Source organism: Salvelinus alpinus, chromosome 20 (genome assembly GCF_045679555.1).
Source record: "Salvelinus alpinus chromosome 20, SLU_Salpinus.1, whole genome shotgun sequence".
Taxonomy (NCBI): domain Eukaryota; kingdom Metazoa; phylum Chordata; class Actinopteri; order Salmoniformes; family Salmonidae; genus Salvelinus; species Salvelinus alpinus.
Window position 1 is genome coordinate 46896760 of NC_092105.1, and position 19264 is coordinate 46916023.

Below are 19264 nucleotides of genomic sequence, written 5' to 3' on the forward strand. Positions count from 1 at the left end.
AATATTACAGAAAACAAAGATAACTAAGGCCAGGGCGTGACAGCTAAATTGTAATTATTTCGCCTCTATGGCCTATTTATTGCCTTACCTCTCTACTCTTCTACATTTGCACACACTGTATATAGATCTTTCTATTTTTCTTTTATTTTGTGTTATTGACTGTACGTTTGTTTATGTGTAACTCTGTGTTGTTGTTTATGTCGCACTGCTTTGCTTTATCTTGGCATGGTCGCATTTGTAAATCAGAACTTGTTCTCAACTGGCCTACCTGGTTAAATAAATGTGAAATAAAATTAAAATTAAAAAAAGTAACAATGACAGCCTAATATTAATTAAGACTGATTCCATTTATGACCAAGGTGCCGGCATGAGCTACCCAAATCGGCCTCAAGATGCTGAAGTGCTGGAGTATGAGAACTCAGGTGGGGACACAAGTTATTTGAAGCAGTGGATCTGGTGCAATCAGAAGAGGAAAGATGATTCGACTAGAAAGGGGTGGGGATATCAGAAAGTAAAAAGAAAACCACAATTGACGCAGAAAAAGAAACTCAACTAGAGAGCAAGGTCACTTTTTGTGTTTTTATGACTGCTGGCACACCTGGCCCTGCAGCACGAGGTAAGACCAAACTAGTCGATGTCTGTGCCACCGTGGAAATCTGATTGGCATATTACAAAAATGTCCATCAAAATCTGTCTGTTTAAGCTAGAGATATCAGTTTTTTTTTTGCATGGGCTGCGTCTCAATCCACAGCATCCGCCGATGTCGGCCTCTGCACATCTGGAAGGTGGCAGAGCTTCAGCGATGTTTGTCAGACCAGGAGACATCCCAAAAATCGGTCTTCTCATGAACACGACTGTAGCGTCCGAACAGTTTCGGCTGCAGACTAATAATTACCCCACCATCGAAAGGTGAGACTCTCACGAGCACGCACATGTCAATTGTTTTGATCTAGGATGCCCAGAAGACTAGTCTGAAGGTAGTGTAGGGCGGCCCAGCCTCCGAAGTGAATCATATCAACACCATGCAAAGGGATTTATCGTCTTCTCAGGAATTCAGCCTTCTTTGCATTATCTCACCAACCCCTCTTGCCACACGTCGAAGAAGCAGAGGTTCTGTTGTCTTTACATCCTGTAGGTCAGCTGTCTGACTGGAAGTTCAAATCACATCAAATTGTTTTGGTCACATACAAGTGTTTAGCAGATGTTATTGTGGGTGTTGCGAAATGCTTGTGTTTTTAGCTCCAACAGTGCAGTAATATCTAACAATTTTACAACATAAACCCAGTACACACAAATCCAAGTAAAGCAATGGAATTAACAATATGTAAATATAAACTAACTCAACATTAATGTTATTGGTCAACAACTCAGATTTTGAATCTAAACATGGTAACATGGTTATAAAAGGGTCTTAGCTTCATTGTTTCTCCCTCTTTCTTTGTTACTGACCTGCTGTGGTGAGATATACTCTCTCTTTCTATCGATCCCCCAAGAGCTATGGGCCATCGCACAAGCCATGGATTATTTGTCTCTCTCTCTGTCTGATCATGCCTAGAAAAAGCCTTTTAATGCGTGTTAATGCTTTGTAACGTAAGCGGTATGCCTTGTATGTGAATCCATACATTTTACAATTATATTAAATCTATTTGTATTTAGAATTCCATTGTCGGACCTTTCTTGATTTCCTATTACTGTAACTCAACTATATTCTCTTGCATATTGCTAAATAATCTTAATGGAGTCAGGTAAACATTTGAATAGGCTAATTCCATAGTCTTATTACGAGTTGCATGTGAGGTATATATAACATGCATATGTATCAAATATTACACTACTACAGTAGCCCAGTACCAGTTTTTTTTAAATTATGGAAGTATACACTGAATATACAAAACATTAAGAACATCTACTCTTTCCATGACATAGACTGACCAGGTACATCCAGGTGAAAGCTATGATACCTTATTGATGTCACTTGTTAAATCCAATTCAAACAGTGTAGATGAAGGGGAGGAGACTGGTTAAAGAAGGATTTTTAAGCCTTGAGATAATTGAGACAAGGACTGTGTCAAGAACAAAAAGCTGCTGGTTATTTCACGCTCAACAGTTTCCCGTGTGTATCAAGAATGGTCCACCACCCAAAGGACATCCAGCCAACTTGACACAACTGTGGGAGGCATTGGAGTCAACATGGACCAGCATCCCTTTAGAATCCTTAGACATCTTCTATAGTCCATGCCCCGACGAATTGACTGAACTGACCACATAGTTTTTTGGGAGAAACATTTTCAACAAACACAGTCTTTACAATGTTATGTCCTCAATGTGAACAGTTTATTTTGGATGCAATGTTCAGACACAGACATTCACAGAAGTAGCAACAGCACGACAAAATTCTCAAATTGTAAAATGTAGGTGACAATTGTCCTTGCACTAACTGACGCTAACTGAGAAAAGGGTGTGTTAACATGGTCATATTTAGCCAACTCTTGGCTGGTAGAAACCATAGTATGAATGAGTAACAATAGTAACAATTACTACTTACAATTCGTCACATCATGGGTTAGCTCACCAGTGATCAAAATAAGACACTTTCTAAAAGTCAAAAGTAATCTGAAGCTGTGTAGTTTGTGCATGCTGCCATGTTTGTTTTTCTTCGTCAACCAAGGAATGAATAAGAATATGTACATAAAAATATATGAATGAGCGATGGCCGAACGGCATAAGCAAGATTCAGTAGATGGTATAGAGTATAGTATATACATATGAGATGAGTAACGTAGGGTATGTAAACATTATATAAAGTGGCATTGTTTAAAGTGGCTAGTGATACATTTATTACATACATTTTTTTCATTATTAAAGAGGCTAGAGATGAGCCAGTATGTTGGCAGCAGCCACTCAATGTTAGTGATGGCTGTTTAACAGTCTGATGGCCTTGAGATTGAAAAACAGCTTCTGTCTCTTGGTCCCCGCTTTGATGCACCTGTACTGACCTCGCCTTCTGGATGATAGCGGGGTGAACAAGCAGTGGCTCGGGTGGTTGTTGTCCTTGATGATCTTTTTGGCCTTCCTGTGACATCGGGTAGTGTAGGTGTCCTGGAGGGCAGGTAGTTCGCCCCCGGTGATGCATTGTGCAGACCTCACTGCCCTCTGGAGAGCCTTCCGGTTGTGTGCGGAGCAGTTGCCTTACCAGGCGGTGATACAGCCTGACAGGATGCTCTCGATTGTGCATCTGTAAAAGTTTGTGAGTGTTTTTGGTGACAAGCCGAATTTCTTCAGCCTCCTGAGGTTGAAGAGGCACTGCTGCGCCTTCTTCACCACGCTGTCTGTGTGGGTGGACCATTTCAGTTTGTCCGTGATGTGTACACCGAGGAACTTAAAACTGTCCACTTTCTCCACTACTGTCCCGTCACCGTGGATAGGGGGCTGCTCCCTCTGCTGTTTCCTGAAGTCCACGATCATCTCCTTTGTTTTGTTGACATTGAGTGTGAGGTTATTTTCCTGACACCACACTCTGAGGGCCCTCACCTCCTCCCTGTAGGCCGTCTCGTCGTTGTTGGTAATCAAGCCTACCACGGTAGTGTTGTCTGCAAACTTGATGATTGAGTTGGAGGCCTGCATGGCCACGCAGTCATGGGTGAACAGGGAATACAGGAGAGGGCTGAGAACACACCCTGGTGGGGCCCCAGTGTTGAGAATCAGCGGGGTGACTACTGGCACGCTGGAGTTGATGGTGCCGACAGAGATGGTCGCCTCGCTTCGATTTCTTAGGAAACTATGAACTAGTATTTTGTTTTTTTCAGTACTTTGTTTTTTCTATGTATTATTTCTTACATTGTTACCCCAGGAAATCTTAAGTCTTATTACATACAGCCGGGAAGAACTATTGGATATAAGAGCAACGTCAACTTACCAACATTATGACCAGGAATACGACCTTCCTGAAGCGGATCCTCTGTTCGGACCACCACCCAGGACAGTAGATCTAATTACAGTAGTCGACCCAAAACAACAGCGCCGCAGAAGGGGCAGACGAAGCGGCCACCTGGTCAGGCTCCACTGCTGCTCTAACTTCCGCGATGCATACAAAGCCCTCCCCCACCCTCCCTTCGGCAAATCCGACCACGACATCATCTTGCTCTGACCGTCTTATAGGCAGAAATTCAAACAGGATGTACCATTGACGAGAACCATTCAACGCTGGTCCGACCAATCGGAAGACATGCTTCAGGATTGTTTTGATCACGCAGACTGGAATATGTTCCGGTCAGCCTCAGAGAAGAACATCGACCTATACGCTGACTCGGTGAGTGCGTTTATAAAGAAGTGCATTGGAGATGTTGTACCCACTGTGACTATTAAAACCTACCCTAACCAGAAACTGTGGATGGATGGCGGCATTGGCGCAAAACTGAGAGTGTGATCCACCACATTTAACCATGGAAAGAGGTCTTGGAATATGACTGAATATAAACAGTGTAGTTATTCCCTCCGCGAGGCAATCAACAAGCAAAATGCCAGTACAGGGACAAGGTGGAGTTGCAATTCAATGGCTCAGACACGAGACGTATGTGGCAGGGTCTACAGGTAATCACATGACTATAAAAAGTTAACCAGCTACGTCACGGACAACGACGTCATGCTTCCAGACAAACTAAACACCTTCTTTGCCCAATTTAAGGTAAATACAGTGCCACCATCGCAGCCCGCGAACAAGGACTGCGCCCCCCCCCCCCCTCCTTCTCCTTGACTGACATGAGTAAAACATTTAAACGTGTTAACCCTCTCAAGACTGCTGGCCCAAATGGCATCCCTAGCCGTGTCCTCAGAGCTTGCGCAGATCAGCTGGCTGGTGGGTTTACGGACATATTCAATCGCTCCCTATCCCAGTCTGTTGTCCCCACATGCTTCAAGATGGCTACCACTGTTCCTGTACCCAAGAAGGCAAAGATAACTGAACTAAATGACTACCGCCCCATAACACTAACTTCTGTCATCATGAAATGCTTTGAGAGACTAGTCAAGGATCATATCACCTCCACCTTACCAGCCAACCTAGACCAACTTCAGTTTGCATACCACCCCGAACAGGTCCACAGATGACGCAATCGCCATCACACTGCACACTTCCCTATCCCATCTGGACAAAAGGAATACCTATGTAAGAATGCTGTTCATTGACTACAGCTCAGCATTCAACACCATAGTACCCTCCAAGCTCATCATCAAGCTGGAAGCCCTGGGTCTCAACCCCGCGCTGTGCAATTGGGTCCTGGACATTCTGACATTCCCCCCAGGTGTTGAAGGTAGGAAATAACATCTCCACATTGCTGACCCTCAACACTGGGGCCCCACAAGGGTGCGTGCTCAGCCCCCTCCTGTACTCCCTGTTCATCCACGACTGCGTGGCCATGCATGCCTCCAACTCAGTCATCAAGTTTGCAGACCACGCAACAGTAGTGGGCTTGATTATCAACAATGACAAGACAGCCTACAGGGAGGAGATGAGGGCACTTGGAGTGTGGTGTCAGGAAAACAACCTCTCACTCACCGTCAACAAAACAAAGGAGATGATCGTGGACTTCAGGAAACAGCAGAGGGAGCATCCCCCCTATCCACAGTGAAGGGACAGCAGTGGAGAAGGTGAAAAGTTTTAAGTTCCTCGGCGTACACATCACAGACAAACTGAAATGGTCCACCCACACAGACAGTGTGGTGAAGAAGGTGCAACAGCGCCTCTTCAACCTCAGGAGGCTGAAGAAATGTGTCTTGTCACCCAAAACCCTGAAAAACTTTTACAGATGCACAATCGAGAGCATCCTGTTGGGCTGTATCACAGCCTGGTATGGCAACTGCACCGCCCTCAACCGCAAGGCTCTCCAGAGTGTGGTGCGGTCTGCACAACGCATCACCGGAGGAAAACTACCTGCCCTCCATGACGCCTACAGCACCTGATGTCACAGGAAGCCCAAAAAGTTCACCAAGGACAACAACCACCCGAGCCACTGCCTGTTCACACCGCTACCATCCAGAAGGAGAGGTCAGTACAGGTGCATCAAAGCTGGGATCGAGACTGAAAAACAGCTCCTATCTCAAGGCCATCAGACTGCTAAACAGCAATCACTAACTCAGAGAGGCTGCTGCCTACATTGAGACCCAATCACTGGCCACATTAATAAATGGATCACTAGTCACTTTACACAATGCCACTCTAAATAATGTCACTTTAATAATGTTTACATGTCTTACATTACTCATTTCACATCTATAGACTGTATTTTATTTATGTTTACATATCTTACATTACTCATATCACATGTATATACTGTATTTTATACTATCTATTGCACCTTGCCTATGCTGCTTGGCCATCGCTCATCCATATACTTACATGTACATATTCTCATATTGTCTTTAGATTTGTGTGTATTAGGTAGTTGTTGGAGATTGTTAGATTACTTGTTAAATATTACTGCACTGTCGGAACTAGAATCACAAGCATTTCGCTATACTTGCATTAACATCTGCTAACCATGTGTATGTGACAAAACAATTTGATTTGATTTGATTTGAGAAATGTGCTCTTGACGGATGAATCCCGGTTTCAACTGTACCGGGCAGATGGCAGACAGCATGTATGCCGTTTTGTGGGCGAGCATTTTGCTCATGTCAACGTTGTGAACAGAGTGTCCCATGGTGGCAGTGGGGTTATGGTATGGGCAGGCATAAGCTACGGAAAACGAACACAATTGCATTTTATCCATACAAATTTGAATGCAAAGAGATACAGTGATGAGATCCTGAGGCCCGTTGTCGTGCCGTTCATCTGCGCCATCACCTCATGTTTCAGCATGATAATGCACAGCCCCATGTCACAAGGATCTGTACACAATTCCTGGAATTTGAAAATGTCCCAGTTGATCCATGGCCCTCATACGCACCAGACATGTCACCCATTGAGCATGTTTGGTATGCTCTGGATCGAATTGTACGACAGCATGTTCCATTTCCCGCCAGTGTCCAGCAACTTCGCACAGGCATTGAAGAGGAGTGGGACAACATTCCACAGGCCACAATAAACAGCCTGATTAACTATACGAAGGAGATTTCGCGCTGCATGAGGCAAATGGTGGTCACACTAGATACTGACTGGTTTTCTGATCCACCCCTCTTCCTTTTTTTTTATATGTATCTGTGACCAACAGATGCATATCTGTATTCCCAGTCATGTGGAATCCTTAGATTACTGTAGGGCCTAATGAATTGATTTCAATTGACTGATGTCCTCATATGAACTGTAACTCATTAAAATCTTTGAAATTGTTGCATGTTGCGTTTATATTTTTGTTCAGTGTACAGTACATGAGCACAATTGAGTATAACACCATAAAGGTTATGAAATCAATACCTTGCTTGTCCACGGTTCTAAAGGAATACACACAGAATACATTATGCTACATACATAAACAATATGTGCCACAGTAGAAATGACATGATACACAGAACATGTATTATGATAAGGTAAACAAGGCACTTACTTTGATACGGACGAAGGCATTGCGCCAGCGGAGAAAAGTTGGGCACGTTCTGTGATGACCAAATGTCAGCATACTTGACCTGAGGAAACACTGGTGGAGTGCTGGGGCCGTTGGCCTCTCATCGAAGAGAGAAGTTTGTCCGGCTCATCTAGCTAATCCTCGCTTTACATTAGCATAGCAAGCCTCAAATATAAGTATTCAACCACAGTGAAATGGGCTGCTTCTGTGAATTAAAAAAGAGGCGGAACTCACCTCATTTCAAACTGTCGTTAGACAATCATGTAAAAATTGACAAGTTGAAACAGCCTATAGATAATTAGCAGGCATCATGCCTTGGTTTAAGAGCAGTGCGGGTTCACTGTCCTGTTGGATAACTATCACATTTTGGACCAGTGAGCGAATTCTGATATCACACGCAACTCCCATGTTCAAAAGTGAAATTCAAAATCAAATAGCTAAATTATCCTTGGTATGACCAACAATATGTTAGCTTAGTAGAAATGCAGCCTGGGGCTCTTGGACTACAGGGGGTTAATAAGCTGCTGCCGCGAAGTGAATTTTCTTTATTCAATGCTTTTCGGAGATGTATGAATTGTTTTTTGCTGCGTTACAATATGTCATATTATTGCAATGTTAATGTGTTGGCTACTCTTGTGCGCCATGGGCAATAGCTTGTGGATTGTGTGGTGCTACTGAAATGAATCAACTGTGCATTTTCTGTTCTTGAACGCAGTTGTTGTGTTGTGGTTTGTTGAGCAATTGGGAGGAGTGCTTCGGTGCTTCCAGTGATAAGTGAGTCAGTCCACTTTTCTGGATTTAGTTGGATGGCAACGGCATGATTCTGCATGGAGAGCTCTCGGCTCTGTTTTGTAAGCAGTCAGCTCATGATTTATGCTCTCATCTATTCAGTTGTGGGGGTTTGGAGTCGTACACATGCTCTTCTGTATGATAGACAGTTTAGTTTAAGTTGATTCGGATCTCTCTCTCTCCCTCCTCTCTGTCCCTCTCCCCCTCTCTGTCCCCCTCCCCCTCTCTCTCCCTCTTCTCTTCTCTCCCCCTTGTGGTAGATATCAAGTGATCTGGAGCAGTGCTCGCAGTAGTCTCCCAGTTCTATTTTGTATTAGTTTACAATTCTAAACTTGGTGAAAAGGAAATAAGAACAATACCAAATATGGGGCATGTCATTCTCTCGCCCTCGGCTCGCAGGCCTTCTCCGGCCCATGTCAAACACGTAGCCCACTAGCAAGCAACAGGGCTCGGCCCTGCCGGTGCTGGATCTGGTGCTGGATCAGTGCTTTTTCCCGTGATGGCTCGCATAGCTGTCCATGGTCCTAAAACTTTTTTTTTTTTTCAGTTTTATTAGGTACAATCTTTTGTTTACTCATTTAGTTACAACACCCCTCTAGTTTTTGCCTTCTCTCTCTCACACACACCTGTTGTAATTAAGCAGTACAAAGAAATGTGCTCACTGTTCGCAAAAAGGCTTTTTTTTGCAAACAGCCACGTGTTACATTAATTGAGGCTGCAGTGATGCTGTTACCGAATCGTGTCCTATGCTTAGGCTACTCATCACATTAGGAGTTATTTTTTATTGTTAGTCTGCGTAGACGCATGGAATGCTTTATTATAAAGCACCCCTACTCAAAACAACTTCCCATGGCTATGTCTAATCCCACTTGAATCTTGTACTATCGTAACAAATATTGTACTCTGTCAGATCTGTACCAATACAACTCCATGCAGCCACTGATCTCTGGCAGGAAGAAGTCCAGTCAGTTGCACTCTTGGCAAGTTGGTACATTTGACCTTTATAGAAAAGGCCAGGGATGTGGAACGACGTCTTACTGCACTTGTAAGCATACAGTAGACTTAATGAACTGGCAGGGGATTCATACATTTCATAAATGTTCTATGCTATGTTCAAACCATGACCATTTGAAGTGAGGACATTTTTTGGTTGAGAATAACTAGAAAGAGACTTGATTAATATCATTATTTTTATCTGTCATTTTCTCTCTCTATTGTAATATTTTTTTTCTTCAGATGAAATAGCAACAGGCTAATCTCCCAAGGTTCTTACTCCCTGGGGGATCTGTGCAGCCTCCTACTACTGTTCATGGCTTTGCAAAGAGATGAACGACCCACCATACTGTAGATGTCAAAACACTGTGCAACACTACACAGGGAGTAGATGTGCTGAATCCCCCGCGAGACGAATATATGAATAGTGTCTGTCTACGTTGAACATTACGGTATTAACAAAGTAGCTCCTATAATTCTTTAGGTCAGCAATACTCTTAGATGACAGAATGCAATTTGGATGCAATTTCTGTTCCAGATGAAAGTTGCATGTGACATGATCTCAAGCAACTTTGCTGATACACGAAGCATTTCAAATGCATTTCAAATTGCATGCAACATGCAATCCTGTAATACATCACATCATGGTTTCATAAATGATTTGTGTATCAAACGTTTGGTAATTTAGAACAGCATCAATATAGCCAAAATGCTGCCTATTTGCCAACCATGTTTTACCAAACTAGCTAGCTAGTGCAGTTCATGTTGGAGCATTTCTGTTGAAACTGGACAGAGAAAGATCTGAGTTCACTTTTAAAATGACATTTATTGAATGCCAGATCATTTACATAAACCCCGACTGGCCATGGTGTCCAGAATTGTTCATACATTTCCCATTTGGCATGTCTGTTTTGTCATGGTTTGCAGCAGCATTGACACCTTTGTTGACATGACAGTTCCACACGCTCACTGATTGGACATTGCTGTACAGTCAGTTGTGTGAAATAGGATTGATTTATATCTCAATTTTTTGGGGGGGGGGGGTGACACACTGAGTAACCCAGATGCAACTATGTTGCAAGCAACGCAAATTGCATCCAGATTGCTTCGTGTGTCATAGGCTTAAGCTGTTCAAGGCAATAGAGGTTGGGTATCATCTGTTTTGGACATGCCTGTAGCTCGCTTGAAATCAACAGCATGCTCCTTTTGAATATCTAATAGGACAAATAACGAGATAATTGGCTGTCATAACACTGTAATAATCAATCATTCAGAAATATAATTTCATGACATAATTATTCTGTAATTATTATAACTTACTTAATTAGATATTACTCATTAAACCTATTCTTAAGATTCATAGTGAATTTGAAGTAGACAAGTACGGTTCTATGGTGGAATGTGCATTGATATGTTATTGCTCTTGAAGAATACCTTCTCTGTATCTCTCTTTAAAGGCACAATCTGAGATTTGAAACAAAACTTGTTTCGGTAAACAGCAAAGGTATGGGGCTAGAGAAATGGAACAGCTCTTAAATTCAAAGACAGCGCTATGGATGAAAGCTTTGACTATCCATGAGCTCAAAATAACAGTTCTACCCATGTTTTGAAGCTATACAGTGTTTGTTTACAATTATATTGTTTACAAACAAGAAAGTAAAACAATAAAAAAAATTGAGTTATGCTGTGGTAAGACAGTAGAACTAAGCTCATGAGACTTTTGTAAGTCATAGTCTTCAATAACCAGTGGCTATATATCGTTACTTTAAAGTCAAAATGACTAGTCAAAAAATGTATTTACCAATTCTAGACTACACGTTCAAGGTCATCAACTTATAATGTTATTATAAACCCATGAACCTGCTCAAATGCGATTATAGCATGCTTATAACTGGTCAATATTTGTCTTTATCCAGTCTATGCCAAGCCAGCCTACCTGAGAGATAGGGTTGGTGGATGTTTTGACCCGCTGCTGGAACAGAACGCTCAGTATGCGGTTCTGCTGCTCCAAGTCAAACACGCGTGTCCTCAGCTTCACACACTCCTCCTTCAGGTCCTGGAGATTCACCCACATAAACACAATAATGGTTGGTTACACTTTGCACAGTATAAACCAGCTTTATAATTATACAGTTGAAGTCGTAAGATTACATACACTTAGGTTGGACCACTCCACACATTTCTTGTTAAAAGAAACTATAGTTTTGGAAAGTCGGTTAGGACATCTACTTTGTGCATGACACAAGTAATTTATCCAACAATTGTTTACACACAAATTATTTCACTTATGATTCACTGTACCACAACTCCAGTGGGTCAGAAGTTTACATACACTAAGTTGACTGTGCCTTTAAACAGCTTGGAAAATTCCAGAAAATTATGTCATGGCTTTAGAAGCTTCTGATAGGCTAATTGACATCATTTGAGTCAATTGGAGGTGTACCTGTGGATGTATTTCAAGGCCTACCTTCAAACTCAGTGACTCTTTGCTTGACATCATGGGAATATCTAAAGAAATCAGCCAAGACCTCAGAAAATTTTTTGTAGACCTCCACAAGTCTAGTTCATCCTTGGGAGCAATTTCCAAATGCCTGAAGGTATCACGTTCATCTGTACAAACAAAAGTACGAAAGTATAAACACCATGGGACCACGCATCTGTCATACCGCTCAGGAAGGAGACGTGTTCTGTCTCCTAGAGATGAACATACTTTGGTGCAAAAAGTGCAAATCAATCCCACAACAACAGCAAAGGACCTTGTGAAGATGCTGGAGGAAACGGGTACAAAAGTATCTATATCCACAGGTAAACGAGTCCTATATCGACATAACCTGAAAGGCCGCTCAGCAAGGAAGAAGCCACTGCTCCAAATCCGCCATGAAAAAGCCAGACTACGGTTTGCAACTGCACATGGGGACAAAGATCTTACTTTTTAAGATCTTTGATATTCCCATGATGTCAAGCAAAGAGGCACTGAGTTTGAAGGTAGGCCTTGAAATACATCCACAGGAACACCTCAATTTTTTTTCACCTTTATTTAACCAGGTAGGCTAGTTAAATTAAATGTATTTATTTAAGCCCTTCTGACATCAGCTGATGTCACAAAGTGCTGTACAGAAACCCAGCCTAAAACCCCAAACAGCAAGCAATGCAGGTATAGAAGCACGGTGGGTAGGAAAATCTCCCTAGAAAGGCCAGAACCTAGGAAGAAACCTAGAGAGGAACCAGGCTATGAGAGGTGGCAAGTCCTCTGCTGGCTGTGCCGGGTGGAGATTATAACAGAACATGGCCAAGATGTTCAGATATTCATAGATGGCCAGGTTCTCATTTACAACTGCGACCTGGCCAAGACAAAGCAAAGCAGTGCGACACAAACAACAACATAGAGTTACACATGGAATAAACAAGCGCACAGTCAATAACACAATAGAAAAAAACAAAAGTCTGTATACAGTGTGTGCAAATGGCGTGAGGAGGTAAGGCAACAAATAGGCCATAGTAGCGAAGTAAATACAATTTAGCAAATTAAAACTGGAGTGATAGATGTACAGACGATGATGTGCAAGTAGAAATACTGATGTGCAAAAGAGCAGAAAACTTTGGAAGTATGCTTGGGATCATGTCTCCTTCCAAAGCTTCTAAAGCCATGACAGAATTTTCTGGAATTTTCCAAGCTGTTTGAAATCTTCTGACCCACTGGGATTGTGATACAATGATTTATAAGTGAAATAATCTGTCTGTAAACAATTGTTGGAAAAATGACTTGTGTCATGCACAAAGTAGATGTCCATACCAACCTGCCAAAACTATAGTTTGTTAACAAGAAATGTGTGAAGTGGTTGAAAAACGAATTTTAATGACTCCAACCTAAGTGTATGTAAACTTCTGAATTCAACTGTAAGGTCCCACTGTTGACAGTTCATGTCAGAGCAAAAACCAAGCCATGAGGTCGAAGGAATTGTCCGTAGAGCTCCAAGACAAGATTGTGTCGAAGCACAGATCTGGGGAAGGTTATCAAAACATTTTTGCAGCATTGAAGGTCCCCAAGAACACAGTGGCTTCCAACAACATGTATTCAGAAATCAAGGCAAACTTAACCAGCATGGCTACCACAGCATTCTGCAGTGATACGCCATCCCATCTGGTTTGCGCTTTGTGGGACTATCATTTGTTTTTCAACAGGACAATGACCCAACACACCTCCAGGCAGTGTAAAAGCTATTTGACCAAGAAGGAGAGTGATGGAGTGCTGCATCAGATGACCTGGCATCCACAATCACCTTACCACAACCCAATTGAGAAGGTTTAGGAGAAGTTGGACCTATGAGTGAAGGAAAAGCAGCCAGCAAGTGCTCAGCATATGTGGGAACTCCTTCAAGACTATTGGAAAAGCATTCCAGGTGAAGCTTGTTGAGAAAATCCCAAGAGTGTACAAAGCTGTCATCTAGGCAAAGGGTGGCTAATTTGAAGAATCTCAAATATAAAATAGATTTTGATTTTTGGTTAATACATGTTTCCGTATGTGTTATTTCATAGTTTTCATGTCTTCACTATTATTCTACAATATATAACATTGTAAAAATAAAGAAAAACCCTTGAATGAGTAGATGTGTCCAAAATATTTACTGGTACTGTACTTAAATGGAAGAAGTTTGGAACCACCAAGACTCTTCCTAGAGCTGGCCGACTGGCCACACTGAGCAATCGGGGGAGAAGGGCCTTGATCAGGGAGGTGACTCACTCTGACAGAGCTCAAGAGTTCCTCTGTGGAGATGGGAGAACCTTCCAGAAGGACAACCATCTCTGCAGCACTCCACCAATCAGAGCTTTATGGTAGAGTAGCCAGACTGAAGCCTCTCCTCAGTAAAAGGCACATGACAGCCCGCTTTGAGCTTGAAAAAAGGCACATAATGGACTCTCAGACCAGGAGAAACAAGATTCTCTATTCTAATGAAAACAATATTGACCAATGAGGAAACCTGGCACCATCCCTACAGTGAAGATCCTTGATGAAAACCTGCTCCAGAGCGCTCAAGACCTCAGACTGGGGTGAAGGTTCACCTTCCAACAGGACAACAACCTTAAGCCCACAGCCAAGACGACGCAGGAGTGGCTCCGGGACAAGTCCCTGAATGTCAGCCAGAGCCCGGACTTGAACCTGATCGAACATGTCTGGAGAGAACTGAAAATAGCTGTGCAGCGACGCTCCCCTTCCAACCTGATAGAGCTTGAGAGGTTCTGCAGAGAAGAATGGGAGAAACTCCCCAAATACAGGTGTGCCAAGCTTTTAGCATCATACCCAAGAAGAATCGAAGCTGTAACCACTGTAGCCAAAGGTGTTTTAACAAAGTATTGAGTAAAGATTCTCAATACTTACGTAAATGTGACATTTAAGATTTTTATTTGTATACATTTGCAAAAAAATTGAATAATCTGTTTTTGCCTTGTCATTATGGGATATTGTGTGAAGATTGATGAGGGGGGAAAAAACAATTGAATCAATTTTAGAATAAGGCTGTCACGTAACAAAATGTGGAAAAAGTCAAGGAGTCTGAATACTTTCCGAATGCACTGTATTGCCCACAGACATGGACCTTAATGAAAATCATCGTTAGACTTTGCTACCCCAAAGTGGATAAATATGTGAAATTTGGCCTGCTGGCCGATGGACTACATGGCAAGTCCGCAGAAATTCGTATACACTAACAGCTAAAGTGAGCATGTGGTCTTTCAGTTACACCCAGACATGACTTGCTACCTAGTACACAACTATATATCGTTATGACATTCCACCGTTATTTCTCTCATAGCCTCCATTAGACTTGGTAAGACTTATTTAACGATGCTTCAATCAAAACAAAACGAAGACAAACCTTTTGAGTGAGGAGAGCTTGAACCACCTGATTGGCCACCTTGAAGAGGAAGATGGGGAAGAGAGAAGAGAGGTAAATGAAATAGAGAGACGTCGCATAAGCAACACTCTCAAAGAAAAGTTAAGACGACATTCAGTCAACATTCACGCACAACAACATCTGCTAAATATGTGTTTGTGACTGATACAATTTGGATTTGATTCTTCCAGGCTTGTTGTGTAACGTTTGTGTGAAGAAGCAGATCTTCACTGGGGACGTTTATTCACTTCCCCCGATGTTTTAATTGTTGTCTCAATTGGTTGTTCGTTTCAAGGGCTCTACTTGTTATTTTCATTCAATATTATCAACAATATTGATGGAGTGTTCAGATGCTCGTCAGACGTGGGAAACTTCCTAATAAGGGACAGGTCACGGGTGGTCCAACTTGAGGTGTCATAAAAATAAAATGCACCCCCATCCCAACGTAAAAAATATTTTCACACGACCCTCTCCTTGCACCATCCCTCCCCAACATATTTTAATTCTTTACACGACCCCCCCCTAATGTAAAAAACGACTTCACACCTTCCCCCTCCGATATAACAACATAACATACGACCACAAGTGACAATGACTATAACGACAATAACGACCCTGTGTTTATAAACGTGGATACCGACTTTCCCACTTCAGCATGCTTTTGTGGCACCGTCGAAGCTACTCAGGGCTAGAAGGTTTGCCAACCACCACGAACGACCTAACTCTCCCTGCCTGTTCCATTAGACCTACACTACGATAAGAGCCAGCGGCAGACAATGATCAGCTAGGTGGAAATCAGATTTTATGCTATAGAATTGATGCTATAAAGTTGATGCTATATTGCCGCTCAGAACGGAGAGGAAGCAGAGTGTGCGTTAAGCCTTCCTGAATAACTGGGCCTGCTAGGAGCATAGGTGGCCACATTATTATAGGACGACTTGGGAGAATGATGATCCGCGACACACAGTGCATCTCAGTATCAGAACGTAAAATATAGACAGACAGTGCATTCTAACTTATAAACTGTCAAAATTCATGGAATTAAATGTTCAAATCACAGGGCCTTTGCGCAATTATTTAAATGACATTTTCACTTCAGTTTACAGCCTAGAGTATAATTTTGTACTCACTTGAAAACAATAATGCAATTATTCATTGCAATATGGTGTTGTGGGCTAGTCTAGGTAGGATAATTGTGCTGTCCCTAAACAAGATCAAGAGGGTAGCTTGTTGATCTGTGTCTCATCTCTTCACTGTTCTTTCATGCTCAATGACTCACCTGGCCTCTCCGCTTTTGAAAATTGAAAATTGGTGCAGCTTTGAAGGATTTTATGTGGTGTGATTGCTAGTTAGCACATTGTCACTATGAACGGTGGAGAGAGGGCAGGATAGACTATATTGACCTGTAGCATAGTTAGTGCGCGGTAAAGCGTTGTCAATTGCATAAGGGAAGTACCAAAACACCTTCATATAGGGGAGGCGCATGCAAGCAGATGAGGAAATTTGGCTAGTATGGAATAAATTACACTGAGCAAAAATATAAACGCAACATATGTAATGTGTTGGGCCCATGTTTCATGAAAAAAAAATCCCTGACATTTTCCATTCACAGAAAAAGCGTATTTCTCAAAATAGTTTAGCACAAATTTGTTTACATGTCTGTTAGTGAGCATGTCTCCTTTGCCAAGATAATACAGCCACCTACCAGGTGTGGCATATCAAGAAGCTGATAAAACGGTATGATCGTTACACAGGTGCACCTTGTGCTGGGGACAATTAAAGGCCACTTTAAAATGTGCAGTTTTGTCACACAACATAATGCCATAGATGGAATTGGCATGCTGACTGCAAAAATATCCACCAGAGCAGTTGCCAGAGAATTGAATTTTCATTTCTCCACCATAAGCTGCCTTCCACGTTGTTTTAGAGAATTTGCCAGTACGTCCAACCGTCCTCACAACCATAGATCACGTGCAACCACACCAGCCCAGGACCTCCACATCCGGCTTCTTCAACTGCGGGATAGTCTGAGGGGGGTGGGGGTGCTGAGAGGTATTTCTATCTGTAATAAAGCCCTTTTGTGGGTAAAAACTCATTCTGATTGGCTGGGCTAGGCTCCCCAGTGGGTGGGCCTGGATGCCAAGTGGATGGGCTTATGCCCTCCCACATCGACCCATGGCTTTACCCCTGCCCTGTCATGTGAAATCCATAGATTAGGGCCTAATGAATTCATTTCAATTAACTGAATTCCTTATGTGAACTGTAAATAAGTCAAATCTTTGAAATTGTTGCAAGAACACATTTGTATTTTAATTCAGTACATATAGTAAAACCTGCAAAAGGGTGAATGTAAACCAGGGGGAAAAATGCACCACCCTCCTTTGTGCCCAATAAAAACACACACAACCGTCCCCTACTTTGGACCACCCACCCCAGTAAATTTCGAACTGTCGCTAAGAAGTCGTGAGTCTGACATGACTGTGTTCAAGTGCTATTAAAGTCAGAGTCATTATTGAACCAATACGATTTTAGCTATCTAGATAAGCAAGCTAACTTTGCTAATAAGAAAGGTAACTTGTTTGCTTAACATTGACAATATGGTGAAACTAGCTACATTATCCGCATTGATAAGTTTGTAATTCTAAAAAACGGATTTGTTGTAATCTTTTTGTTGAAAAGGTGAAAGGCCAGTGGTGAAAGGCCAGTGGTGAAACGCCACTACCTCGGCAACTCGGGTAAGATCATTTTCTCTGAGTTTCCCACATGTAATTACGACTTGGAGCGTTGTTCAAGTGAAATTTCCCAGTCGGAACTCCGAACTTCCAGTAACTCCGTGTGACACCCGTTAATACTATCATCTACATTTCTACAGTTGAAGAATTGTGTGTGTGTGTGTGTGTGTGTGTGTGTGTGTGTGTGTGTGTGTTTAGAACAGGGGTGCATTCAGTTCACTTGAACGTTTGCTAAGTTGCGGAACGGTTTGTACTGAACGACACATTTTCCCAAAACGTTCTTGAACAGACTTTGAGATACGTTTCCTACATTCGGTGGATGTGCTGGGGTGTGGCTTGTGACCCCTCCTGTCTCAGCCTCCAGTATTTATGCTGCAGTAGTTTATGTGTCGGGGGCTAGGGTCAGTCTGTTATATCTGGAGTATTTCTCCTGTCTTATCCGGTGTCCTGTGTGAATTTAAGTATGCTCTCTGTAATTCTCTCTTTCTCTCTCTCTTTCTCTCTCTCTTTCTCTCTCTCTTTCTTTCTTTCTTTCTTTCTCTCTCTTGGAGGACCTGAGCCCTAGGACCATGCCTCAGGACTACCTGGCATGATGACTCCTTGCTGTCCCCAGTCCACCTGGCCGTGCTGCTGCTCCAGTTTCAACTGTTCTGCCTGCGGCTATGGAACCCTGACCTGTTCACTGGACAAGCAACCTGTCCCAGACCTGCTGTTTTCAACTCTCTAGAGACAGGAGGAGCGGTAGAGATACTCTCAATGATCGGCTATGAAAAGTCAACTGACATTTACTCCTGAAGTGCTGACCTGTTGCACACTCGACAACTACTGTGATTATTATTATTCGACCATGCTGGTCATTTATGAACATTTGAACATCTTGGCCATGTTCTGTTTTAATCTCCACCCGGCACAGCCAGAAGAGGACTGGCCACCCCTCATAGCCTGGTTCCTCTCTAGGTTTCTTCCTAGGTTTTGGCCTTTCTAGGGAGTTTTTCCTAGCCACCGTGCTTCTACACCTGCATTGCTTGCTGTTTGGGGTTTTAGGCTGGGTTTCTGTACAGCACTTTGATATATCAGCTGATGAAGAAGGGCTATATAAATACATTTGATTTGATTTGGCTTGAAGCAACGAGTGACGTATTTAAAGGGAAGCGTTGCATTTTGAACCCACAAACCCAACCCCCCCCCCCTGTTTTTCAACTGATCGTTCACTACAGCACCGTTTCCTTTCAATTTTATTCTATTACATTTTTATGTACTGATCGCAGCCCAGGCATTGGAACAGTGTAGGTGCAAATTG

The 19264-nt window shown here is 42.5% G+C and overlaps 1 protein-coding gene across 1 annotated transcript in view; it reads right to left on the bottom strand.

The window, feature by feature from the left end:
- Window positions 1-19264, bottom strand: part of LOC139547010 (nck-associated protein 5-like) — an 88957-nt gene that overhangs the window by 50332 nt on the left and 19361 nt on the right. Inside the window, exons 5-6 of the mRNA XM_071356042.1 lie at window positions 15215-15253; window positions 11278-11397 (exon numbers count right to left, since the gene is read on the bottom strand). Of these exons, the coding sequence (XP_071212143.1) occupies window positions 11278-11397; window positions 15215-15253 (159 nt within the window). The remainder of the gene's footprint in view (window positions 1-11277; window positions 11398-15214; window positions 15254-19264) is intronic.